General features: G+C 47.4%; 1 protein-coding gene and 1 non-coding gene across 3 annotated transcripts; both read left to right on the top strand.

Moving 5' to 3' along the window:
- The first annotated feature begins 10,622 nt into the window (after positions 1-10,622).
- On the top strand, positions 10,623-27,105 carry SDCBP2 (syndecan binding protein 2). Of its 2 annotated transcripts, XM_028735542.2 has the most exons (9): positions 10,623-11,041; positions 13,598-13,666; positions 14,665-14,785; positions 15,907-16,016; positions 17,374-17,535; positions 20,221-20,396; positions 21,544-21,715; positions 23,686-23,777; positions 25,510-27,105. In XM_028735542.2, the coding sequence occupies exons 2-9, from the start codon at positions 13,613-13,615 to the stop codon at positions 25,562-25,564; spliced, it is 942 nt and encodes a 313-aa protein (XP_028591375.2). In that variant the 5' UTR covers positions 10,623-11,041; positions 13,598-13,612; the 3' UTR covers positions 25,565-27,105. The 2 variants fall into 2 exon arrangements, with proteins under 2 accessions (XP_028591375.2, XP_077785554.1); XM_077929428.1 differs by lacking the exon at positions 10,623-11,041 and having other exon boundaries at positions 13,576-13,666.
- TRNAQ-CUG (transfer RNA glutamine (anticodon CUG)) lies at positions 22,778-22,850 on the top strand. Its single transcript has one exon. It is a non-coding gene; the product is annotated as a tRNA-Gln (tRNA).
- Positions 27,106-27,973: the final 868 nt, after the last annotated feature.

The raw sequence follows: 27,973 nt of genomic DNA, 5'->3' as shown, positions 1-27,973 counted from the left end.
GCAAATACAAATTGCTCAATGCTGAATGAATAGCGTTGTTGATAAGATCGCAGGATCATTGCTTCATCACAAGCAACTTAGAATTGAGAAATCTCTTGCGGTTGGCAGCTGAAAAACAACCCGTTGGCATCTTCTTGTCTCTTCCAAAATTGGTTCCTCTGCCCTTGCGCTGTTTAGGAGTCTCATTGACTTTGTGGTTTTGGGGACAGAGAGAAACACCAGGGCCTGTTGTTCATTTTCTTCCTGTGATCACAGCTCAGGAGGCTGCATTCTGGCGATCTTGGCTGTTGCTTTAACCTTTCGAAGCTGAAAACACGGCTGGCAGCTGATGAAATCTAGAGGGAACTGAGCAATGCCAGCATAGGTGGTTTGTGTCGCCCCCCCGGGACCCCACCTCTCCCAGCGCAAGCTGGATGAAACATGCCGTACAATAAAATATTGGGGCAAATGAAGGTTTGTTTGACAGTATAAAGTGTCCAGATTCTTCCTTGGCAGCATCCGGAAGGAAGAAGATTCCACGTGAGACGGCCTGGTGCCTTCCAGATGTTCACAGCTATGGTGATGGAGCTGGGATCCAACATCTAGTAGACCCAGAAAGGTCTGTCTTGGCACCTTGATCTGCGTGAGAGAGCTCTCTTGTTCAAAATTGTGTTACAAAATCTCTGCAAGCAAACATTTCCCCCTTTTCCTAATCAGTTCCTTTGCTTCGTTCTGCTTTAATCACACTTGGCTGATGTGGGCGAGGTAAATTGATTGCATCCAGGGCGTCTGACTTCCCTCTTCGCTTTGAGGTGGGAGTAGGAGGCCTGCAAGGCCACCGCTGGAGCAAGTGGTATAGCGGTCTTTCTAGCTGAGGTGGTTGTGGTCAGATGGCAGTCTTTCCTGATACACCAGTTCAAAGGCTTCTGAAACGCTGTTAAGGTAAAGGTAACCCTGCCCATACGGGCCAGTCTTGACAGACTCTAGGGTTGTGCGCTCATCTCACTCTAGAGGCCGGGAGCCAGCGCTGTCCGCAGACACTTCCGGGTCACATGGCCAGTGTGACATCGCTGCTCTGGCGAGCCAGCGCAGCACACGGAACGCCGTTTACCTTCCCACTATAAAGCGGTACCTATTTATCTACTTGCACTTTAAGGGTGCTTTCGAACTGCTAGGTGGGCAGGAGCTGGGACCGAACGATGGGAGCTCATCCCGCCGCAGGGATTCGAACCGCTGACCATACGATCGGCAAGTCCTAGGCACTGTGGTTTTACCCACAGCGCCACCCGCGTCCCATGAAACACTGTTAACAACGCTGTAAATACAGTGGTACCTCTGGTTAAGAACTTAATTCGTTCTGGAGGTCCGTTCTTAACCTGAGGCACCACTTTAGCTAATGGGGCCTCCCGCTGCTGCCGTCCACCGCCGCACGATTTCTGTTCTCAACCTGAAGCAAAGTTCCTTTTCCCCCTCAATTTTTTTTATTCATTTTATAACACAAATAAACAACACAAACAGAAAAGCAAACAATACAAACAAATTCTTGTCCTTATTTTTTCTAAACATTGTTGGGTGGGCTTCCCCAAATCCCCGCTATCTGATTTTCATTTTACCGCATCTTTAGCAGTTACATATATCATAATTTCTAACCATTTTATTAAAATCACACTTACTTTAGAGCTGAAGCAAAGTTCTTAACCTGAGGTACTATTTCTTGGTTAGTGGAGTCTGTAACCTGAAGCGGCTGTAACTTGAAGCGTCTGTTACCCGAGGTACCACTGTACAAGGAGAGGAAGCTCCCATTCCAGTGTCGTGTGTAGTGGTTATGAGTGGTGGACTCGTAATCTGGGGAACCGGGTTCGCGTCTCCGCTCCTCCACATGCAGCTGCTGGGTGACCTTGGGCCAGTCACACTTCTCTGAAGTCTCTCAGCCTCACTCACCTCACAAGGTGTTTGTTGTGGGGGAGGAAGGGAAAGGAGAATGTTAGCCGCTTTGAGACTCCTTCGGGTAGTGATAAAGCCAGATATCAAATCCAAACTCCTCTTCTTCTACTGGACCATGTGCAGCATGGCATAGTTAAACTCTCTGCCACAAGAGGCAGTGGTTGCCACCAACCTGGGCGGCTTTCAAAAGAGGGTTGCGGCGCTTAATAATATTAATAATAATAAAAATTTTTATTTATACACTGCCCTCCCCAGCCAAGACCGGGCTCAGGGCGGCTAACATCAAATATAAAAACGATTGAAATACAGCTTAAAAAACAAGATTAAAATACAACATTAAAACATTAAAATGCAACCTCATTTCAGTGGAAACTCAATCAGAAACTTTTTTGGGGAGGAAAATGTCAAGTCTTCACCAAGGCCAACTATCCAGACTGGTCCTACATGGGCCAGAAAAAAGCCAGGGAAGTCCCCAAATAGGAGTTCCATTACAGAAGGAGAAAGCAAAAAAGAAAGAGGGTAAGGGAATCAAGTTGACTCCAAGCCAAAGGCCAGGCGGAACAACTCTGTCTTACAGGCCCTGTGGAAAGAAATCAGATCCTGCAGGGCGTTCCACCAGGCCGGGGCCAGTGTTGAAAAGGCCCTGGCTCTGGTTGAGGCTAATCTGACTTCCTTAGGGCCCGGGACCTCTAGGGTGTTGCTATTTATGGACCTTAAGGTCCTCTGTGGGGCATCTCACTTTCAGGCCAAGGGAGCCAGCGTTTATCCACAGACAGCTTTCCGGGTTATGTGGCCAACATGACTAAACTGCGTCTGGTGCAACTGGACACTGTGATGGAATCCAGAGCACATGGAAATACAGTTTACCTTCCCATCACAGCAGTATCTATTTATCTACTTGCACTGGCGTGCTTTCGAACTGGTAGGTTGGCAGGAGCAGGGACCGAGCAACGGGAGCTCACCCTGTTGCGGGGATTCGAACCGCCAACCTTCTGATCAGCCAGCCTAAGAGGCTCAGTGGTTGAGACCACAGTGCCACCCACTAGTCCTGAGGATGCCAGACTAGATGTGCCATTGGCCTGATCCAGTAGGCTCTTACATTCTTCTGATTGGGTCACGCTGGATGTCTCTGCCATCTCTTGATTTCTACTCGAGACAATGACTCGCCGCTGAGTGAGTCCCTTGAAGCAAAGTGTTTGTCACGCCGGGTGAATTGTGAGTGGGTGGTTTTGATGCCTCATTGACGCACGCTTGCCATCTTTTGATGCCTTGGTGAGTTACGTGATAAACATCCCCGTGCCTAGAGCTCTCCGGGTGTGCGTATGTGAAAACCCAGCTCTGGTTAGCAGGCTGGATTCATTCATCCTTCTCTCCATCACCCTCTGAGCCAATCTGGGCTGCCCCAGCTGCTTTGTGCTCTTGTGGCTAAAAAAGCAAGTTCACCCGAGGACTTGGGACGCCCTCGCTGCCAAGAGCTTAACTGAACAAAAGGCGCCCATTGCAAAGAGCAGTCCGCGCTTCCGAATGGTCCGATACTAAATTCTTCTGCGTGTGCAAAGCTCTGGAGGCCACGCGGATTTGCCTGGCATTCCTGCGCCTGATTTGTAGTGCCCTGGAAGACGGGCTAAGTCGTGTGAGAAGATTAGTCTGGTTTTCATCAGGTAAATCATTCACTCATCTAATTAATTGCGCATGAGCTCAGGTGGCATGGAGCCAATCCAGCCGCTGCCTTGTCCGCTTGCTCTACCGGATAAGCCCCCACCTGGCTCCTCCCAAGGAAGAATAATAATATAATAATTTATTACATGTGCCCTGCCCATCTGGCGTGGCTTCCTCAGCCACTCTGGGCAGCTTCCAACAGAATATTAAAAATACAATAAAACAGTCAAACATTAAAAAACCTCCCTATACAGGGCTGCCTTCAGATGTCTTCTAAAGGTTGTATAGTTGTTTATTTCCTTGGCATCTGATAGGAGGGCATTCCAGGGAGGGCACTGCCACCGAGAAGGCCCTCTGCCTGGTTCCCTGTAGCTTCACTCCTCGCAGGGAGGGAACCGCCAGAAGGCCCTCGGAGCTGGACCTCAGTGTCTGGGCTGAACAATGGGGGTGGAGACGGTCCTTCAGGAACCCTGGGGATCATAGTTTAGGGAGGGTTGAGGACAATTAGCACAACCCACCGTACAAATTGTATCAAGTCCTGAGAACTACAGATCCTTTCAGGGGCCAAGATCGGTGGGTGGAAGGCATATTGTTCGTTTCACAGCCTTCCGAAGCTTGGTGGAGCAGGGTGATAGCCTGGGAAATGGCCTTCTCTATGGTGGCTCCTAAATTTTGGAACGCCCCACAGTGGCAAATGCTGAAGAGGCACCTCTTTACTGTGGCTTTTGAACCCGGAGATGTATATTTTTACACCTTATTTCTGCCATTTTGCCTTGAGCTCTTTCATTGTGCAATACATTATGTTTGGGTGTTAATATTGTGCTTTAATTGCTGTAGCCCATTGTGGGGCTTTGGGGTGGTTTTGTAATAATTAATAACTGATTTGTCATTGCCAGTGCTCTGTTGCTTTTCTGCATGAAGTTTTATTAAGACGTTTTGCAATGCAATGAAAAGCAAACTCTTCAAAATGGAAAAATAATAAAAGAGAAGAGAGAAAGAAGAAAGAGAAGAAAAGCCAGAAGAACACAAAGTAAAAGAAGATAATAAAAGAACAGAGAAAGAGAAATAAAGAGATCGGTAAAAGCAAAGAAATGAATATAACAGAATAAAGCAAAAGAGGAGAAATATAAATAGAAGTGTTTAGGGAAGCTTTTAATGTTTATTAGGTTATTGTATTTTAATATTCCGTTGGAAGCCACCCAGAGTGGCTGGAGAAACCCAGCCAGATGTGCGGGGTATAAATAAATTATTATTATTATTATTATTATTATTATTATTATTATTATTATTATTATCATCATCATCATCATCATCATCATCATCATCATCATCATTACTTCCAGCTATCCACCTTTCAGTTGTAACTGCAAGTGTCCAATGTTTTACTTTAATCCAATGTTTAATCCCGAATGACGTCTTATTCTTCCTCTACTAGCTGATGTTTTCTCAATAATTAATCCAGGCATCTCCCCTTGTTCCTCATCTTTTCCATCCAAGAGGTCCTAGAGAGGTTCTCCAATTATTATTCAACATAAGAACCCCCTGCTGCTTCTCTGGATCACACCAAAGGTCTGTGTGCATCCCGTGTCTCTCTCTCTCTCAGAAACCACCCCGATGCCTCTGGCCAGCAGGACCTGAGAGTGTCAGACTAGGACCTGGAAGACCAGAGTTCGAATCTCCCACTCGGGCAGGGAGCTTGCCTTGGGACAACTGCTGTCTCCCAGGCAACACATGTAGGGTTCAGACCTTCTGGGCTCCAGGAAATTTAGAAATTCCTCAGGTTCCTTCACAGTTCACCTTGTTATCTCCCTGGTAGTCTAGCGGTTGTTTTGTGCTTAGGAGAAGGTTATGCAAAGTTATGAGAAAACTTGTCTACATTTCTCACAACCTGCCACCTCCATTCCAGGGACATAGGATTTATTCCAAACTTCCCAGAGTTCTCCCCGTAATGGGGCAATATGCAAATAAAGACAGCTAATCATAGATTTAAAAGAAAACAAGTATTCAAAAATTGAAAGCTCCTCTCACATCCCAAAAAATATCCCCTCCCCAACACTGACCCTGCATTTGAGGCAGGGAAAGGAAGACCTCCCAGGGTGGGAGGCTGGGAGAAAACTAATTTTTTATTTAGATTAGTTTGGTTTTCGTTGGATGGCACGTCAAAAAGTTTCAATAAAAACTCCTATCAAAAATTGTCCCCCCAGCACAAATATACAGGTGAAGCTCAAAAAATTAGAATATCGTGGAGAAGTTCATTTATTTCAGTAATTCAACCTAAAAGAGACCGAGCAATGCAGAAGAGCTGAAGGCTGCTATTGAAGCATCCTGGTCTTCCATAACACCTCAGCAGTGCCATAGGCTGATAGCATCCATGCCACGCCGCATTGAGGCAGTAATTGTTGCAAAAGGGGCCCAAGCCAAGTACTGAGTACATGTGCATGCTTCTACTTCTCAGAGCTCCAATATTGCTCTATTTGCAGTCCTTGTTTTGCTGATTTCATTTAATATTCTAATTTTCTGAGATTGCTAAATTGGGGGTTCCATCACAATTATAACAAATAAAGGCTTGACATATCTCACCTTGCATGTCATGAGTCTATCTCATATATCAGTTTCACCTTTTAAGTTGAATTACTGAAATAAATGAACTTTTCCACGATATTCCGATTTTTCGAGTTTCACCTGTATAACATTTGACTAAAATGTTAATTGTGAGCTAAATCCAGCTAAGAGAGGCTTCGGCTGGATTTTGGCGACCTGGTGCCCTTCAGATGCTGTCGGACTACAATGCCCATAGGCACGCTGGCTGGGACTGGTGGGAGTTGTAGTTGGAAAACACCTGGAGGGGCAGGGTGCTGATGGGAACTGTAGTCTGATGCCTACACAGCTGGTGGAGATTCTGAGGGCGAGCCCAACATCCACAGCAGGAGTGCCCCCTGGTGGCACCAAGCGGGGAGACGAGGAAAGGGTTGACAAGGACTGAGTTTGCAAAGAACGTTCCTGAGTTGCGATGGTTGTTGCTGCTCCTCCTCCTCCTTCTCCTCCTCCCTTGGGTTCCATTACAGAAAGTTTCCATTTCCAGAGGGCTTGTCTCCTGCAGCAAAAACAACGAAGTCTTGTGGCACCTTAAAAACAAAGGCATTTATTCAGGTGTCGGCTTTCGTGAACTTCGGTTTGGGTGGTGCAAAGTGGTGAGTTGCAAAAGCAGCCTGCGATTCCGTTGATTCTCCAGGATCTCTCAGCAGCTTTCAGGGCCATCAACCACGGTCTCCATCCTAGAGATGCCATTGGGTTTTGAACCCAGGGCCTTCGATAAGGCACTCTGCCTGGTTCCCTGTAGCTTAGCTTCTCACAGTGAGGGACCCGCCAAAAGGCCCTCGGAGCTGGACCTCAGTGTCTGGGCTGAATGATGGAGGTGGAGACGCTCCTTCAGGTATACAGGACCTTCAGCCGTTTAGGGCTTTAAAGGTCAGCACCAACACTTTGAATTGTGCTTGGAAACGTACTGGGAGCCAATGTAGGTCTTTCAAGACCGGTGTTATGTGGTCCCAGTGGCCTCTCCCAGTCACCAGTCTAGCTGCTGCATTCTGAATTAGTTGTAGTTTCCGGGTCACCTTCAAAGGTAGCCCCACATAGAGCGCATTGCAGTAGTCCAAGCGGGAGATAACCAGAGCATGCACCACTCTGGCGAGACAGTCTGTGGGCAGGTAGGGTCTCAGCCTGCGTACCAGATGGAGCTGGTAAACATTAATAGTAACAATCAGATTCCATATAAAAAGTCACAATAACTTTAAAATAAACAACATATCAAATAAAGCAGTTTTCAACAATCCATTAGAATCCAATGGTAAACAGCAAAATTAAACATCAAACAATAATTAAACAGTTTACACCTATCAGTTACCATAAAGAATTACTGATCTATAATCAGGAAAAAATAACAGCAAATCACAATGCATAAAATATCAAAGAGACATACAAAACCATGTAAAAGGAGCAAATGGAGAAAGAAGGACACACAACTTATAAAATGATTCTTAAAAGCTACCCCTGAACTCCTATCTTCCCAGCTCCTTCTGCTGTTCTCAAAGTCATGGTCTGGGGAAGGCTCACGGGGCAGAAGGGTAGGGCACAAGCATAGCGGGTGTGTGGGTGTGTGTGGAGCTGCTACCCAATCAAGTAAAATAATATACAGTGGTACCTCGCAAGACGAATGCCTCGCAAGACGAAAAACTCGCAAGACGAAAGGGTTTTTGGTTTTTTGAGCTGCTTCGCAAGACGAATTTCCCTATGGGCTTGCTTCGCAAGACAGAAACGTCTTGCAAGTTTGTTTCCTTTTTCTTAACACCGTTAATACAGTTGCGACTTGACTTCGAGGAGCAACTCATAGAACGCGGTGTGGTAGCCTTTTTTGAGGCTTTTAAAGACTTTGGTGATTTTTGAAGCTTTTCCAAAACTTTCCCGACACCGTGCTTCGCAAGACGAAAAAAATCGCAAGACGACAAGACTCGCAGAACGAATTAATTTCGTCTTGCGAGGCACCACTGTAAATACTTAACCAGCTGACCAATTGCGTCGGTTCTGCCCCCCTAACAAAGTCCTGCCCACCCCAACCAAGATCCTGGTTACGCCCATGGCAAGGCAGGTGGGAAATTCATTGCCTGCAGAAAGTCTCTCCTCCCTCAGTTCTATTCATTAACTACACGAAAACCCTATGAAACCTATTTGGTACGTGCTTGAATTCCTCCTGCAAAATAGTTGACAGCCTGGAACTTAAAAAAACACACCCAACAACAACAAGGTTCTATGTAGTGAACAAATAAACTCAGAAAAAGGAGCATTTGGGTGTATATTTAAAAGTCTCTAGAGCTCCCATTTTTTCCCAGTGGGGTCTGTGCAGTAGAACTTCCTGACGGACTGTCCCCCTGCTACTTTAAGATCAAAATTGAGTGTGGAGACTTCATACCCGTTGGGTTCTTTTCCCATCTCTGCTGTTGACTCACAGCGCGGACAACGGGTCACAATCTCCCTCTGTGAAATGGGCACAAGACCTTCAAAGAGTGCAAGATGTTCATGTAATGAATAGCACAGGATCCCGAGGACACCTCCGTCATGGCAACGCAGTGAAGCATGGAGAGTTGTCACCGGAAATGGATGTGATAACAGCAGGTTAGTTAAGGAGTCTGGCATCTGACTTCACCATTTGTCTCCAGGGCTGACCTGTCTACTAGGCAGCGCTGCAGGTAATTATACTTTAGACAGCTTCCTTGATTTATCAGCTGGCCAATCTGCTGAAGGGTGTACGGGTTGCCCTTGCAAATTCGAGCATGGAGAGGTATGGCCTCTGATGAGCAGAATCTGTGACACATTCCCTAAGCGACCGGAAGCATTCCTACTAGGAATCGTGGGGGACGAGATTAAAAAAGAGGATAAAGTGTTATTCCAATATGCTACGACTGCAGCCAGATTGCTAATTGCCCAAAATTGGAAGAGTCAAAACACCCCATCAATTGAAGAGTGGCAAACAAAAGTATTTGAATTTGTTAACTTAGCAAAACTGACACAAAAAAATTAGGAACCAAAAGAATGCAAAGTTTGTGAATGACTGGAACAAATTCTTGACTTATATTGAAGGGAAACATAGAAATTTAAAGACTATAGTGGGTTCGATATAAATCTCATGATGTGTAAACAGACTAACTAAACGACTGCGAAGAGACAAACCGTAGATATAATGAAGCCTAAAAGCAGGAGGGAAGGAAGTCAGTAGGGGGATGAAGAGTGAGGTAGACTATTAAAGTTTTATAGAAACAAAGAAGAAGAATAGGAATCGAATTGAAGAATAACATCTATGTTTTATTTGTTAACTTTTTAATAGCCATTATCTTATTTATGTAATGATGGTTTTGATATTCGATGTTTTGGTTTTCTTTTTCCTTTTTTGTTTGTATCTTTTTTGGAAGTGTGTGTGAAATAAATAAAGAGATTTAAAAAAAAAAAGAATCTGTGACACATTCGCTCGCAAGAACTTCTGGATTGCCTTGCTGAGTGAGGCCAGGTTATCTCTCACTTGGACTACTGCAATGCGCTCTATGTGGGGCTACCTTTGAAGGTGACCCGGAAACTACAACTAATCCAGAATGCGGCAGCTAGACTGGTGACTGGGAGCGGCCGCCGAGACCACATAACACTGGTCTTGAAAGACCTACACTGGCTCCCAGTACATTTCCGAGCACAATTCAAAGTGCTGGTGATGACCTTTAAAGCCCTAAACGGCCTCGGTCCAGTATACCTGAAGGAGCGTCTCCACCCCAATCGTTCAGCCCAGACACTGGGGTCCACCACCGAGGGCCTTCTGGTGGTTCCCTCGCTGCGAGAAGGCAAGTTACAGGGAATCAGGCAGAGGGCCTTCTCGGTAGTGGCGCCCGCCCTGTGGAACGCCCTCCCACCAGATGTCAAGGAAATAAACAACTACCAATCTTGGCGGCCTCTCCCAGTCACCAGTCTAGCTGCCTCTTTCTGGATTAGTTGCAGTTTCTGGGTCACCTTCAAAGGTAGCCCCACGTAGAGCGCATTGCAGTAGTCCAAGCGGGAGATAACCAGAGCATGCACCACTCTGGCAAGACAGTCCCCGGGCAGGTAGAGTCTCATCCTGCATACCAGATGGAGCTGGTAGACAGCCGCCCTGGACACAAAAGTAACCTGCGCCTCCATGGACAGCAGTGAGTCCAGAATGACTCCCAGGCTGCGCACCTGGTCCTTCAGGGGCACAGTTACCCCATTCAGGACCAGGGAATCCTCCACACCTGCCCGCCTCCTGTCCCCCCCAAAACAGTACTTCTGTCTTGTCAGGATTCAACCTCAATCTGTTAGCCGCCATCCATCCTCCAACCGCCTCCAGATATTAGCAGCACTGAAGTGACTTTCTCCGGAACGCAAGCCTGGGCAGTGTGTCTGGAGGTCCTCAGCTGCCCAGATGGCAAGACACCCCCCCCCCCCTTAGCCTTGCTAATGTGTTCTGAAGCAAAGCAGAGTAAGACGTTGTGCATCTGCTGTGGACTGAATATATTCAGCTGCAGGTTGACCTTTGGAGGAAAAAAATTGAGGAGGACAGAATGGAGTTTCCTGGAAGAGGGTCTGGCTGGCCAGCTGCTCCTCTTCAGGGTTCCACCCCACACTGCTGCAAATTCCACTTGCACTGGGCCGGCTAGCTGAAGTCTGTCACCTGACGTTCCTCTGCTTCATTGCAACACATGGCAGAAGCAGTGCTTCTCTAATCTGAGCCGCCTCCACCCCTGACGTCATCCAGGTGCCCTGACCTGGTTCTCTCTTCTGACACCCGAGTTTCGCTTCCTAGTCAGCTGATGCCCCCGCCCAGCCCAGGCCCTTGCTATAAAGTCGAAGGCAGGCTGGGAGCGCGCAAGCCAAGAGCAGAATTCTTGCCAGAGGCAGCCGACAGGTAAGAGTGCTGATCTGTTTTGTGTGTGGAAGGGGGAAGGGAGAGCAAAGGCATCCATCTGGATAAAATCTACGCGCTCACCTTGGATTGTAAAACCCAGACGCAGTTTGGAAACACTTCTAAAGCTGCTCTGCATCTGCCACCCTGAATTTGCAAAGAGGGTGGTTTTCCTTGCTACTCTCCAGATTTTGCTGGACTCCAGTTCCCATCCTGGTCAAAGAGCAGGGACTGTACATTTGGGAGAGCCACTGATTCCCTGCTCCGGACGCTGCTTGTGGTTGCTGTTAATTAGCCGCCTGTTAGTTAATAAGCGCTTTCTTTCCAGCATTTTGTGTTCTCCTGGACTCCCTCACCAGGGACTTTCTCCTCGCAGTCCCAGGATGTTCAACTTTTACGAACTTCTGTTAGATGCTGATTTTGCAAACCAGCAAGGCAGCTGCCGATGTCCTGACCGTATTTAGTGAATTTCTTAAAGTTATTTTGGAGGAGGATTGTTGAGGACAAAAGAGGGGTTTGACACTACTGTCTTAAAACCCTTTCGTGACATTTTGTTACGTAAGATCAAGGAGTTTACGCACAAATATATGGAAATGGTTCTCATCTTGGCAGTCATTAAGAAATGAATTAAGAAAGGAATAATCTGCTCTAAGTGGATTGGATGTTGATATGAGAGTCGACATTATTTGTGTATCAGAGTAGACCCACTGATATTAATAAATCTAAGTTACCCATCGCCGTTTTCTTCAACTCAGAGTAGGAGTAGCATTGAATACTCATTGATTTTAAAGTGTTCCATTTTTATAATGTGTTGGAATATTAAGGTGCAGGACTATGTACGACAACAGAAGATATTTGGAATTATTGCAGATGTGATAAATTTGTTTACATTGTATTCTTAAAGCATTATTATTGAACATTTTGAAACCTGATGATAGTTTTACTACATTTGGTTTAACATTAAGCGATCTGGGGTTTCCCCCCCTCAGAATAAAGGCTCAATTTTTTATTTTTAAAAAACACAGAATATCGGGCTACCTGAGTTGTAGGATTCCTTCAACAAGGCAGTTCTTCTTCTTTAGTAAATATAGTTTTATTGATTTCCAGTATATAACAATTACAAGAGAGAGAGAGAAAGGTGTAAAAACAAAATCCCAAAGCAATTCTTGTACTTAAGAAAACGAGAAAACTTTATCACAAATCAGAAGAAAAGAGCTATGTGGTTGGGAGGCAGAGTGCTATGTAAACTGGGGTCAGAGGTCATGGTAATCCTCATAGTTTACCTTCCCGCCGGAGTGGTACCTATTTATCTACTTGCACTGGCGTGCTTTCGAACTGCTAGGTGGGCAGGAGCAGGGACCGAGCAACGGGAGCTCACCCCATCACGGGGATTCGAACCGGTTTAACCCACAGTGCCACCAGTATATTAATAGTGAAATACAATTAAGAAGAAGTATATTTTTTGGGGCCCCCCAAGAGAGTGGGGGCCTAAGTTACAGCTTGTTTAGCTTATACGTAAATCCGGCACTGGATATTCCCTCTTTGCCCAGGTTGTTGCAATGATGGCATTCTGCTGGCTGGAGGGGCAGTGCTGGTGCCACCCGTGGAGAACTGCCAGGCTGCAAATCAAGTTCTTCCAAGAGCTAATTTTAAAACCGCCCACCCCTGTGGCACACATGCCAAATGGAGAAATGCAATCATTGCATTGTCCTGGGAAATGCTGCGTTTCCCTATGACTAACTTTTTACGATCCGGTGATCACTCCTGTGTGTGATGCAAGTAACCTGTGAATCCTGCCTCCCGTGGCATCAATTAGCCGGGCACGATAGCACCTATCAAGTCATCGTCATGGGGCAATCTTTTTCCAGTGATTGAGCAACTGCATTGCATAGTTCCCAACCGTTTCTTAGAAAATAGCTGCCGCATTAATCTGTTAAGACAATTAGATGAATCTGTTAAAGGAACTTCTAGCCAGCGACAAGTGTCACCTGGGACCTTCGGGTGAAGGGCTGGCGATAAATTTTATAATGATAATTATCCTGATTCATAGAATGGCAGTGGTTGGTTTGCTTTTAACCCTTGTGTGTGTGTGTGTGTGTGCAAGTTCTTTTTAAAACCTGTGGGTCAAACTATCAGGCGTAAATTTATTCAAATCTGATTGCATATGGCTACTCAATTAATATACAGTCATATTACAGCTGCTTCAGCTTGCATTTTTTTGGGTTGCGGACCGCTGAAACCGCCGAAACCTGGAGGTACTGGAATGGGTTACTTCCGGGTTTCGGCGGCTGCACATGCGCAGAAGCGCTAAATCACTCTTTGCGCATGCGCAGAAGCGCCAAATTGCAATCCATGCGTGCATCCCACATGGATCACGTTCGCAACCCAAGCATCCACTGTGTTTTTTAAATTAAAAAATCAGTGACTGTTCCCCCCACAAAGTGACAGTACCTCCCCAAAAGTAGAACATTGATGAAACACTGATGTTCTCCTGCATATTCAGGAACCCAGAGCTGTAGCCTCACCTTGGCATCTTCCTCTGTGTGCTTCACCCCCCAGAAAGAAGCAGCAAATATGGCAACGTTGTACCCATCTCTCGAGGACATGAAAGTGGACCACGTTCTGAAGGTGAGAGACCGGTCCTTCCCTTGGGCTTCCTGTTGCCCTTCCTTTTGTTTTTGTTTTTATTATGTGTTTGGTGTTTTTATTTTGCATTTCTATGCTGTAAACCACCCTGAGATCCCTGGATGAAGGGCGGCAAAACAAACAAACAAACAAACAAACAAACAAACAAACAAAAACAAACATCACACCAGGCGGACATCACTTCTGTTGCCTTTTCGCCACATCTGCCTTATTGCAGGGCAGATTCGAGGGTAAACCGTACGTGGAACGAGTCTGCCCCTGCGGCTTGATGGAGGTAGAAACTGTCTCTCATGTCTTGTTACGCTGCTGTTTCTACGGGGATATACTCTCGCTATTTATCACTCCTGTTATACAAAAATCCCCAAATGGGTCCAAACTTCAATGTTTAAAACTCCTGGTAGAGGACAAGGATCCAGAGATCACGCTAAGGGTGGCCAAATTCTGTGCGACTGCCATAAAACTCAGGGAACAAGCTGTACCACCAAAATGACTAAGGTTTTAAATGACCATTTTAGGTTATATTTTAATGATCAAGATTTAATATATATTTTTAACTGCCGCTATATCTGAATTGTCTCTGTTATACCCAGTTGCAATTCAATGTAGTCCTGTTGTGTTTTATGATTTTCCTGATATTGTAAGTGAGCCGGAACTGGTCTGTGACCGTAATAATAAAATTCATTCACGCCTCTTCGCCACCCACTGAAGACCTTCCCTTTCCAACAAGTCTTTTAAATGCAGGTCTTGACACTGTTGTTCCTATAAACGAGATTGTTTTTAATTGCTTTTGTCTTTAATTGGCCAATTGCTTTGAAGTGTTTCCTAGGAAAGGATTCCTTTATGGAAGCATATAAACAGCATGCACACGGGACCTTCATGCATCAGCTCAGTCCGGGTTCAAATCACTCCTCCCTGAAAGCAGGAGCTTTTGAAGACCCTGGAGATGCCAAGCTAATCAGTTGCCCTTCTTGCCTCCACAGGCCCAGGCAGACGCAGCCCCCAAGGTGCCAGCCTCCATCCCTGCTCCGCTCCCTGCCCTCGTTGTGCCATCAGCTCCTCCAGCTTCTCCCGCAGAGAAGGCTGAGCCACCCAATCCAGGAGGTAACGCAATCCAGAGGTGGCAAAAAGCCTTCGGTGGCACCAAAGGCTCGCAATGCAAGCTTCAACAGTGCCGAGATGTCATGTAGCTTTGTGGCTTAGGGCCCTCATATCTACGGGACTCCCTCTCCTGGTCTCCCCTGCAGAGGACCCTAAGGTCCATGAATAATAATAGTTTAGAGGCCCTAAGGAAGTCAGATTATCCTCCACCAGGGCCCAGGGCCTTTTCAGTGATGGCTCCGACCTGGTGGAATGCTCTGTCCCATGAGACCAGGGCCCTGCAGGATTTAACTTCCTTCCGCTGGGCCTGTAAGACAGAGCTATTCCGCCTGGCCTTTCATTTGAATTCAGCCTGATCTTTTATTTCCCTTCTCTTCCCTTCCCTCCCCTTTTTATGAAGATCACCCACTCTGAGACCCCACAGCTAATTCTCCCCTGGCCTCCTCGCTGGCCCAAGTAGGACCAATTCAGCCAGCTTGCCCTGGGGATTATCTAACTGATTTTTGATTTTTATTGTTATTCATGTTTTTATACTGTATTCTATGCTGCTTTTATAATTAAGTGTCTTAAATTTGTTGTTAGCTGCCCTTGAGCCCGGTTTTTGAACCAGGAAGGGTGGGGTATAAATAAAAAATTATAAATAAAAATAATATTATTATTATATAGAGAGAGATTGTAGAGTTGGAGAAGGTTCAGAAAACGGGATGGACCTCTAAGAAGAACGGTTGCAGCGTCTGGGAGTTTTTAGCTTACAGAAAAGGCGAGGAAGAGGAGACATGATAGAAGGTTTACAAAATCATGCAGGACATGGAGAAAGGGGAGAGAGAGGAAAGCTTTCCTTCCTCTCTCGTAACGCTAGAATTCAGGAGAAGCTGAACGTTGGAAGATTCAGGGCCGATAAAAGAAACCCACACTGCGCAGAATCGAACTCCCACAGGAGGCGGTGATTAGACGGAGGGCTAGCCCTTATTGTCAACATGTGCAAACACATCATGAGATCTAGAGACTTGATTTTTGTGTTTTGTTTTGCATTCTCCGCAGCTGACGCACGAGAGAACGCGCAGAGTGCATTATTGTGCAGCTTATGCTCTGAATTCACTTCTCCCTCTTTCTTTCCTCTCCAGCCCTGCCAGTTTTGTACCCGAACCTCACGGACTTAAATGATTACATGGGCCTCTCCCTCTCCAGTGAGGAGGTCCAAAAGAATCTGGGACTTGCCCCGGCAGGCGGAAACGTAAGCATTTCTGAGGGTCACCTGCAACACCTTTTCCCATTCACTTGTCAGTTGTGTTTGCAGAATCCCTGCATGCAGGGACATTCTGCCAGGACTCTAACTCTGGGGTGGAGAACCTTCTCCACCAAAGGGCCACATCCCCCTCCGTGTAACCTTGCCAGGGCCACATGCCAAGGGATGGTGGGACCCAGTGGCGTAGCGTGGGGGGTGCAGGGGGGCCCGGCCGCACCGGCCGCAACATCTGGGGTTAGGGCAAATCCACAGGTTAGGGGGTGCAAATCCACGGGTTAGGGGGCGCAAATCCACGGGTTAGGGGGCGCAAATTACTTGCCTTGCCCCGGGTGCTGACAACCCACGCTACACCACTGGTGGGACCAGAGTCAAAAGTGAATGGAGCAATGAATGGGAATCATAGCAGTATAGCATAGTGGTTAGAGTGTTGGGCTAGGACCAGGGAGACCTGGGTTCAAATCCCTGCTCCGCCCTGAAACTCATTGGGTGACCTTTAACACAGCCTCAGATCCTGATAGTTCCTTGATTTCCCCCCATGACATTATCAGTCAGTCAGAGGAAGACAGAAATCTGCCTTCTGCTGAGTCTGGACCGCTGGTCCACTTAGCTCAGCATTGTCTACTCGGACTGGCAGGGCTCTCCAGGTTTTCAGAGATCCCCAACCCTATGGGGAGATGCTGGGAATTAAACAAGGGCCTTTCTGCATGCAAAGCGGGTGTTCTAACCACTGAGCCATGCTGCTTTTCTAGGAATGCAAATTTGTACAGTGACCCAGAGGAAGGCTTTTCTGGAACTAGGATAGCCAGGTCAGGAGCATCCCAGGGATTTCGGTGACCTAGAAGTGACCTTTGGTGATTCTCCTGCGCTACCTCCCAGCGCCAAGCCTTGGCGACGGAGGTTAATTGGGAGATGGGAGAAGGATAGACGCCCGAGCTAAAGCTTGCAGGCTTCACACATCTTCTTAATATTAATTTAAAAATCTCAAGGTGCTCTCATCCACATGGATATTCAAACCCTCCCCCTGCCACCTGGAGGCGGGCACGCCAACCTGGAGATTTCAGGTCAGCCCTGGACTTCAGGAAACTTTATCCGGAATGTCCCTACCACTTAGGACAAGCTTCTTCAACCTCGGCCCTCCAGATGTTTTTGGCCTACAACTCCCATGATCCCTAGCTAGAGGACCAGTGGGCAGGGATGTTGGGAATTGTAGTCTCAAAACATCTGGAGGGCCGAGGTTGAGGAAGCCTGGCTTAGGATAATGTGGAGCATGAACCAGCCTCATTATCCAGTCTGAGCCTGGGTGTAAATTAAATTGACTGTTCCACAACTTTGGGTTCTTTGGCAGGCTGTGACCCCGGCACCCTCCGCAGCAGGCTTGGTGGTTGCCCCTGTGACGGGAAGCGACCTGGGGATTCGTCGGGCGGAGATCAAGCCCGGCTTGAGGGAGGTTCACCTCTGCAAGGACGAGCGCGGGAAGACGGGACTGAAGCTGAGGAACATTGATAAGGTGAGTTCTGAGGTTAGGACTTTCCAAGGCAGGAAGAGCTAGAGAGTGGTACTGGATGAAGCCAGTGGCCGTGTCTGGGTCAGTGTTGTTTGTTGTTGTTTAGTCATTTTGTCGTGTCCTACTCTTTGTGACCGCCTGGACCAGAGCACACCAGGCACTTCTGTCTTCCACTGCCTCCCACAGCTTGGTCATACTCATGCTGGTAGCTTCAAGAACACTGTCCAACCATCTCGTCCTCCATCGTCCCCTTCTCCTTGTGCCCTCCATCTTTCCCAGCATCAGGGTCTTTGCCAGGGAGTCTTCTCTTCTCATGAGGGGGCCAAAGTCTTGGAGCCACAGCTTCAGGATCTGTCCTTCCAGTGAGCACTCAGGGCTGATTTCCTTCAGAATGGAGAGGTTTGATCTTCTTGCAGTCCATGGGACTCTCAAGAGTCTCCTCCAGCACCAGAATTCAAAAGCACCCATTCTTTGGCGATCAGCCTTCTTTATGGTCCAGCTCTCACTTCCATACATCACTACTGGGAAAACCATAGCTTTAACTATATGGACCTTTGTTGGCAAGGTGACGTCTCTACTTCTCAAGATGCTGTCTAGGCCTGTCATTGCCCTTCTCCCAAGAAGCAGGCGTCTTTTAATTTCGTGACTGCTGTCACCATCTGCAGTAATCATGGAGCCCAGGAAAGTAAAATCTCTCACTGCCTCCATTTCTTCCCCTTCTATTTGCCAGGAGGTGATGGGACCAGTGGCCATGGTCTTCGTTTTATTGATGTTGAGCTTCAGACCATATTTTGCGAGCGCAAAAAATGGTCTGAAGCTCAACATAAAAAAAACTAAGATCATAAGGGTGAGCGTTGTACCTTTGTTTTTTCTGCTTTCTTTCCCATCTGCCCCAGCCAGCGCTGTAGTTTGCAACTGCTGGAGGGCACCAGGTTGGGGAACGCCAGTCTAGAGATTATTGGGAACCCCTCCCCAACAGGTCACAAAGGCAATAGCATCTGTTACTCAGAGTCGTGGGACCAGGTGCAAAAGAAGACAGGAGGGGCTCTTGGACCTTTAATAGTTTTGTAGAAGATATGCTTTCAGCGGATATAGCTTGCAGGACACAACTATTAAAGGTGCAAGAGCCCTGGTCCTGTTGAACTGACCACTCCATTTTACATGCATGATGCCTCTGGATTTCGAAGGTTAAGGCCAACAGCCTTTAGTAGACTTGTCCTCTGTGCACTTATTTAATCTCCTTTGACAGACATCTACGCAAGCGGTAGAAACCTTAGAATGAATTCAGTCTATTTGGCTTGATTTCAGGGATAGGGATTCTTTGTCCTCTCTCTCTCTCTCTGATCGCAGGAAGGCTGATTTCAGGACTCAGAAAACAAATGCCGTAAATGTTTGGGGCGAATACTAAATATTCTGGTTCTTGTTGCAAAATAGCACTGTGACATCCTGTGGGTCTTTTGTCACAAGCATTTAGCACTAGTTGGGCTGTTCGGTCTCTGATAACAACTGTTTGAACACCTGGTTACTGCAGAACTCTCTGGGGGTGAAGTTTTAGGGCAGCCATAGTAGATTCTATTATGAGCCCTGCTTACATTTTTGGGGTGAAGAGTTACATTAGGATTATTTATGTATTTATTTCAAAAAAAATTATGTACCTGAAGTGTATGTAACCTGAAGTGTATGTAACCTGAGGTACCACTGTATAGTGGTACCTTGGGTTACATATGCTTCAGGTTACAGACTCCGCTAACCCAGAAATAGTACCTCAGGTTAAGAACTTTGCTTCAGGATGAGAACAGAAATTGCGTGGTGGCAGCGGGAGGCCCCATTAGCTAATGTGGTACCTCAGGTTAAGAACAGTTTCAGGTTAAGAACGGACCTCCAGAATGAATTACCGTATTTTTCGCCCTATAGGACGCACTTTTCCCCCTCCAAAAAGGAAGGGGAACTGTGTGCGCATCCTATGGGGCGAATGCAGGCTTTCGCTGAAGCCTGGAGAGCGAGAGGGGTTGGTGCGCACTGACCCCTCTCGCTCTCCAGGCTTCAGGAAACTCTGTGCAAGCCGCGGGAGCCCTCCCCCGGCTTGCGCAGAGCTGCCTCTTATCCCAAAGCCCCGGCGCGCTGGGCAGTCACGTCAGGACTTTGGGTAGCTCTGCGCAAGCCGCGGGAGGTCTCCCACGGCTTGCACAGAGCAGACTGTTCTGGGGGCTGGGGTCGGGGGAAGCTCGGGGTTCCCCCGCCCCAGCCCCGCGCCTGGGGGAAATTTTTTTTTCTTTATTTCCCCCCCAAAAAACTAGGTGCGCCTTATGGGTCGGTGCGTCCTATGGGGCGCAAAATGCGGTAAGTTCTTAACATGAGGTACCACTGTACACTGGTATTAGTTCACCTGTCTTCCCAAGTGATGTGTAAATTTTTTTGGAGACACCATTGATGGAATCTTTCGAGGAGTTGGAGATGGCGTTTATAAATGGTCCATGTTTATTATGCCAATCAGCCGAGCTATTGGGCGCCCAGGCCATCAACTCCCTCCCCATCTGAGAGGTGTGGGACTGGCTTCCTCGAAATCCCCTCTCACCTGCTGTCCAGGGACGCCTGCCTCTGGGCTCTAGGCGGACATGGCTCTTTCCTTGCTGGTCTCCTTTTAGAAATCAAGTATGTCGGTTTTCACCAGCCCAATGTCTTCTGCAGGGCTTGTTTGTGCAGCTGGTCAAGGCCAACTCCCCGGCTTCTCTGGTGGGTCTGCGCTTTGGAGATCAGATCCTGCAGATCGACGGAAAGGATTGCGCAGGCTGGAACACGGACAAGGCTAAGCGGGCGCTGAAGAAGGCCTCTCCGGAGAAAATCGTCATGGTGGTCCGGGACAGGTGAGGAAAAGGAAGTGGCCGCGGTTATCTGAGTCATTTTATCACCCTGAAGGGCTGCTGTTATGTACTGAGTTGAATAGGATTCAGAATGCAGCAGTCTGATTGGTCCACAGGAGCCACCCGATCCAGCTCCAGGTGGAAGTGAATCTGCAACCTGATTGGCCTACAGGAGAATCCCGGAATTAGCCAATCACGTGGGGCCCCTTGTGTAAATAATGTATATAAAGCAGACATTCTGGGGGAACTTCCATTCTTCCTCACCACTATGAGCTGAATAAAGAGCATGAAGTCCACTCTCAACTCCGAGTAGATTTCAGCTGCACTTCCTAAGAACCCTAGAACTACCTGCAATATTAAGGATGCTCATAAAATGCAAGTGGCAGGCTCTTCTCCTCTGCTTGCCTTTTCAGGAATACTGTACTTTTCCATCTATGAGATGAGGGTTTTTAATTAAAAAAATAGCTTTAAAATTATCCCTTGTCTTATACAAGGGTAGTGCAAAGCAGGGTTGTGTGATTGGTTGCAGCGGCGAGCGGAAGATTCTCAGCGGTGATATTGCGGGTGTTTGGTGGCTGTGAGAAGGGCTGCAGGCAGCTAGACTGGTGACTGGGAGCGGCTGCCGGGACCACATAACACCGGTCCTGAGAGATCTGCATTGGCTCCCAGTACATTTCCGAGCACAATTCAAAGTGTTGGTGCTGACCTTGAAAGCCCTAAACGGCCTCGGTCCAGTATATCTGAAGGAGCGTCTCCACCCCCATCGTTCAGCCCGGACACTGAGGTCTAGCACAGAGGGCCTTCTGGCAGTTCCCTCTGTTATTGCGAGAAGTGAGGTTACAGGGAATCAGACAGAGGGCCTTCTCAGTGGTGGCGCCCGCACTGTGGAACGCCCTCCCACCAGATGTGAAGGAAATAAGCAGCTATCTTATCTTTAAAAGACATCTGAAAGCAGCCCTGTATAGGGAAGTTTTTAATATTTAATGCTGTATTGTTTTTAACACTCAATTGGGAGCCTCCCAGAGTGACTGGGGAAACGCAGCCAGATGGGCGGGGTATAAATAATAAATTATTGTTATTATATTATTATTATTATTTATGATGTGATACGCTATGACATTACTTTAACATTATAGTCTTTGCTCGGTAGGCCTTTCCAGCGCACGGTGACAATGCACAAGGACAGCATGGGCCACGTGGGCTTCATCGTCAAGAAAGGGCAAGTCAACTCGCTTGCCAAAGGCAGCTCTGCGGCTCGGAACGGGCTCCTCATCAACCATTACATCTGTGAGGTGAACGGGCAGAATGTCATTGGCCTGAGGGTAAGGACTCTTGTGTGAAAGGGGCAGTGGAGCAAAGGGTGCTGCGGAGAGCTCTGTGGAGCCACGCAAATTGTGGGCTGTGCTCAAATCCTTAAAAGCTGGAAACTTGCTTTTTAAAAAAACAAAACACAACTCAAACAAAAAATCCAAGCTGTCTTCTGCACCCAGTCCCCAAATCCAGATGCAGCCATGCTCATTCATCTCAGTGCTCTACTGTGACTGTGTCAACATTATTACGTTTATTTGCAAGTCCTCTGTTATGTGCAGCATCCTTCATTCTTTGGGCACATATACAAGTCCACACCTTCTGCCTGGTTTTGTTTGGAACTGATGGGTCAGAGGTGGGTTTGGAGGAGAGATTTCAAGAGCAGGGAGAAAGCGGTGGCTGGCATGAAATAGTCCCTTTTCTGGGGGGTGTCCAGGCATGTGGGGCAGTGGGAAAGAGGGGTTCCATTTAGGGCAAGCATAGGAAATCTCCGGCCGGGTTCCAGTCGGCTTTGCAAAGCTTTCCACTCCTGGGCCACTTAGATCAGAGCTTTCCAACTTTTCACATTGGTGGCGCACTTTTGAGACATGCATCATTTTGCGACACAGTAATTCACTTTTACTTCATCTCATGACACAGTCATTCAGTTTTACTATCAAACTGGAGGTTAAACTAACCCCTTTCCAGCCCCAGGAAAAGCGCAGAGAGAATTTGTGCAGTGTAGCTACACACTGCAGCTGACACACTAACGTGTCACGACACAACAGTTTGGAAAGCTCTGACGTGGAGTGTACTGCCAATTCTTCCCTTTGACGTTGGGTCACCCGACATCATGGTGACATCGGGTGATTGACAGGTGGGCAGGTTGAGCCTGTTTGCTTGTCAAAAGTGGCCTCTGGGAGATCATGGGGAGAGAGAGAGAGGGGAATCTGGCCCACCAGCTAGATCCTGTCCCCCCCCCCCCCCGATTTGAGGTACTTGGGGACATTCTGGATGGGCAAGGCTTAGTGGAGTTTGGGTGGCACAGGACAGAACATACTGGGATATGAGGGGAGAAAGGTAAAAGGGAGGGGCAAGCACGGATAGCTCAGTGGGTAGAGCGTGAGACTCTGACTCTGAAGGTTGTGGGTTCGAGCCCCACGTTGGGCAAAAAAGATTCCTGCATTGCAGGGGTTGGACTAGATGACCCTCGTGGTCCTTTTCAACTTTACAATTCAAGATTCTCCTTCAAATAATGTTGGGATCTCCTGGCTTTGCTCTCTTTCCCCAAGGCAGCTGTCAGGGGCCCCAGACAAACAGGGCGGCACAAGAAAAAATGTCATTTTTTAATGGGTACAGGAAGGGGGGGCTCCCTTGTGCAATTTAGTAAAGTGGCAGCTCGCCCCATCTTTGTTTCTGTTTTTTTCAAAAAAAAAATTGATTTTCCAATTTTTTTAAAAAAACACAAATAAACATACATCTTAATTGTACTTAATCCAATCTTAGTAACATTGTTAAGTGACTTCCTCAAATCCCCCTGGCTGAATTTCAGTGTATCATTGTAACAGTTTTCCAAAACCAATTTTCTCATAAAATTAACTTAATCACTTAACATCTTTCTTTCTTTTCATTTTAACTTTAAACATGTTATTCTCTAACATTACATATCTAAATCCTAAGCCTATCTGGTATTTGCAAGTTTTTCCAATTAAGTTATCTTAACATATTTAACTAAGTAGTCTTTGAATTTCCTCCATTCCTCCTGGTACTCCTCCTCCTTCTGATCACAGACTCTTCCAGTCAGTTCAGCTAGCTCCGAAAAGTCCATCATCTTCATCTGCCATTCCTCCACTGTTGGGACTTCTTGTGTTTTCCGATTCTTAGCTAACAAAATTCTAGCTGTAGTTGTGGCATACAAAAACAGTTTAACATATCTTTCTTGGGCAATTCCAAACCTGTTATTCCATCTCTGAGCAACCTTCTTCTTGAACTCTTCCTTCTCAAGGACAAGGAGATTACAGAGGTCCTCACCAACGCCGGCAACATCATCACTCTGACCATTGTCCCTGCCGTGATCTACGAACACATGGTCAAAAAGTGAGTGGCCTGGAGTTGGGCGGTGGTGGTGGGCAGAACGGCTAAGTGAGGGAGCTGAGAAATGCCCACCCAATCCATAGCTCACCCCAGCTGCGAACTCGCTGCCACAGAGATGAAGAACCTGTGGCTTTAGATCTTAAAGAGTTTGCTGGACCAGACCCATCAAGTCCAGTATCCTGTTCTCACAGTGGCCAACCCAATGCCTTTGGGAATCTAGGAAGCAGGATATGGGCACAAGAGCACCTCTCTCTTCCTGTGGTTTTCCAGCCACTGGCATTCACTGCCTCTGTCTGAGGAGTCCGAGCCGAGCCATAATGGCCAGTAGCAACTGATAGCCCTCTCCCCCTCCATGAACTTTCCCAACCCTCTTTTAAAGCCATCCAAATTGGTAGATACCTCTTGTGGGTGGGAGTTCCATGGTCTAATCATGCACCGCATGAAGAATTACTTTATCTGCTCTGAATATTCCGGGACCTTGTTGGAGTCCAGGCTTCCATCATCTCTGAATGTTGGCCACCATGGCTGGAATTTGATGTGAGTTGGAGTCCAGCAACCTCCAGGGGCCACAGATTCCCCCAGCCCTGTGCTAGACAAGTCACATAAGCTCCCAGTCTTTGTTGTCCACCTTGAACATAAATGTAAGAACACAAGGAGAGCCCAGACCAAGGGTCAATGTACTCCAGCATTCTGTTCCCAACAGCAGTCAGCCAGAGGCCTTTGGAAAGTCCATAAGCAGGGCATGAAGGCAACACTCATCCATTTTTGAGCCTTCGCAAATGGCATTCCGAGATAGACTGCCTCTGAACCTGGAGGCTCCATTTATACAGAATGGCTGAGGGCCTAACCACCATGAATTTGTTTGTTCTTCCTTTAAGAGTCACCTAAGGCAGGGACACAGGTGGCGCTGTGGGTTAAACCACAGAGCCAGACTTGCTGATCAGAAGGTCGGCGGTTCGAATCCCCACGACGGGGTGAGCTCCCGTTGCTCAGTCCCTGCTCCTGCCAACCTAGCAGTTCAAAAGCACGTCAAAGTGCAAGTACAGTGGTACCTCGGGTTACTTACGCTTCAGGTTACAGACTCTGCTAGCCTAGAAATAGTGCTTCAGGTTAAGAACTTTGCTTCAGGATGAGAACAGAAATTGTGCTCCGGCGGCACAGTGGTAGCAGGAGGCCCCATTAGCTAAAGTGGCGCTTCAGGTTAAGAACAGTTTCAGGTTAAGTATGGACCTCCGGAACGAATTAAGTACTTAACCTGAGGTACCACTGTAGATAAATAGGTACCACTCTGGCGGGAAGGTAAACGGCGTTTCCGTGCACTGCTCTGGTTCGCCAGAAGCAGCTTAGTCATGCTGGCCACATGACCCGAAAGCTGTACACCGGCTCCCTCGGCCAAGAAAGCGAGATAAGCTTCGCAACCCCAGAGTCGGCCACGACTGGACCTAATGGTCAGGGGTCCCTTTACCTTTATCTAAGGTAATGGCAGGCACCATATCAGTGGCAGGAAGCATTGCAATCTAATAATGTGTTGTGAAAAGTAATACTTCCTTCTGGCTCTCCCATCGCTAGTCAGTTTAACTAAGTGGCTTTAACTTCTAGTACTACTCAGGTGGGAGAGGAGGAAAAAACTTTTGTGGCCTTAGCTGTAAAGCTGAATTTTGCAGAGAGTATTTTGACCTCTTTTAAAGGGCTCTTGCAACACCCTGGCTGATTCCTGTTCCTTCTGTCTCCTAAGGCTTTCGAGTGGGCTGGCGAAATCTTCCATGGACCGTTCAGTTCCTGATGTTTAAAATTGCTCAAGACTTTCCACCCCCTCTCTCTTCCGGGATGAAATACACGACAGATGACTCCTCCACAACCCTTTCAGTCTCACTGGAGAATACTCAAGCGGTGCCGAAAGATAAATCAATTCCTTGAAGCTTTCAGTTATTCTTTAAGGACTGTGAGGTCTCCAGAGATTTGATGGGGACATAGTGGAGTTTATTGCATTCCTGGGTGATTCTTACCTCCATGAGGAAGTGAAGCAGCCGATTCTCTGATCTTCATAGCTTAAATGTAAACCGAAGAAACTCAACCTGCCCTTCTGCTGCCTATTCAGACAACCATATCAGACCTGGGTGCCTTTCTATTTAGCAGAATAGCCAGCCTCAGGCTTGCATAACTTTAACACCAGAACCACTGTGGTCCATCAACATGTTCCAAATTTACAAAGCAAACAGCCTGACTCTCTTAGGGAAACACCAGCCTGTGTTAAGTGATACCAACGGTGCGCTCTTGTTTAAGCACATTGGACATGATTGCAGGCCCACCTCGATTGGTGCCAGAATGAAAGAGTGCCTGCTTTGAATGCCATGTCGGAAAGAGAGCAGGGATATAAATGCAATAAATGCACTAAAGTCAATACTTTGCAGGGATTCGAGCATGTACTGGAAATTAATTAAAGTAGATTAAAGTGCTCCGTTGCAACAAATCCACTTAAGAAAGGACTGGTTGCGATTAACAGAGAGATGGGGCAATGCACTGAAAAAAGCGTGAGATGAATTGGTGATCAATGGGAAGGTGTATCCACACACTGCAAGCAAACCAGGATGAATGCTTGTTGTCGTACAGCTTCTCTGCAATCAAAGCAGAACAAATAAAGGCTGGATGTGGTCAAACTTCTGTGTAAGCTTGGGCCAAGCCTGCTGGGACGAACACACCATGAACAGGCAATCTGAAGATTAAAATCAATCTAGGCAGTGTCTGGCACAACCAGAGCTCACAGTTCACCCAAGCTAACATACTTTGGATGAATCCTAGGGGCCAGCAGGCCGGTGCTGGCCAGTGGTCCACCGGTGGATTGCAGTCTTAGCTTCCACCCATCCTTTCTGAGTCCTGGCTGTGTACAGAAGGAGGGTTTGTTGCATGTTTGCTGGAGGATATTGAGCAATGATAGTTGCTCATGAGCATAGCTGTCAACTTACAGATTTGAAAATAAGGGACCAGCAGCCTCGAAAATAAGGGATCAGCAGCCAAAATAAGGGATTTTGCTTAGCTTATACAGAAATCCGGCACTGATGGAGCCATACTGCTTTTGCTGCCACTGACTGTGTTTTGCAGGGTGTTGGGCTACATGATCCTAAGGGTCTACAACTCCGACCAAAGAAGCGTGGCAGACAAAACTGATGAACGACGTCCAGATGGCAAAGCTTACAGGCAGAATTAGAAACCCGGAAGAGGACCTCTTTAATAAAGAATGGGGAAAGTTTATAATTTATTTGAAAAGCTATTGTAAAGAGTTACATACATTGGTAGGATTGACAGAAAACTTGTAGTAAAAATTTGAACTATGTATGGACAAATGATTTATAAAAATAGAGTTATGAAAGGGATGCAGAGGGGGAAATCACTACATTAAGATGCAGCACTGGTTGGAGGGTATGCTAAGCAGCAAGTTGGGGCTGCAGTCGTCTTGGAGCGAGGAGTTCCATCGGCCCTTCCCAGCCCAAGAGAGAGGGAGGGAAGGAGGGAGACTCTTGCCCATGCCGCCCGCAAGCCCGGCATGAGGTGGTTGCGGCGCCGTGGTGGCCACTGAAGCGCCGCCCTTCTGCGCCCCTCCCCATCTCCTCCTCTTCCTCCTCCCTCAGGCTGCCTCCTCAGCCGCCGCTGCCACTGCCGCCTCCAGCTTCCCCTGGCAGCACGGTGGGAGTCTCGCAAGAGAGGGGCTGCCTGCCCACCCGCTGCCACCTGTCTCCTCACGACGCGCCCCTGAGGGGGAAAAGTGAGAGACGGAGACGCAGCAGCTCGTGCGCACACTCTCTCTCGCGGCGGAGGACCCCGAGCCACTGCTTCCCTCCCAAGCCGGGCGAGCATGAAACCCGGGAAATTTAAGGGACATCATCAATAAGGGACAGCAGCGGGAAATGGGGCTGAGATAAGTGAGTTTCCCGCCAAATAAGGGACGGTTGACAGCTATGCTCATGAGGCAACTTGGCCCTGGGTTTGGTTCTGCTGCCCCGGTCCAGAGTATGCCACAGTGGAAGGGAAGTCTGCCGCCTTCTCCCCCTCCCGGTTTCAGCCTAGACCAGTCATGGAAAGCAAGACGCCTTTGGAGACCGAAACGACATTTTATTACAGCCACCAAACAGACGAAGGTTACAGGACAGTGGAAATCAAAACCCAAGAAGAGTATACAGCTTTTAAGTTCTGTATTTAAAAAT

Source organism: Podarcis muralis, chromosome 5 (assembly GCF_964188315.1).
Source record: "Podarcis muralis chromosome 5, rPodMur119.hap1.1, whole genome shotgun sequence".
Classification (NCBI taxonomy): domain Eukaryota; kingdom Metazoa; phylum Chordata; class Lepidosauria; order Squamata; family Lacertidae; genus Podarcis; species Podarcis muralis.
Note: the sequence above shows the minus strand (reverse complement) of the source record. Positions and strands in the feature narration are given on the sequence as shown.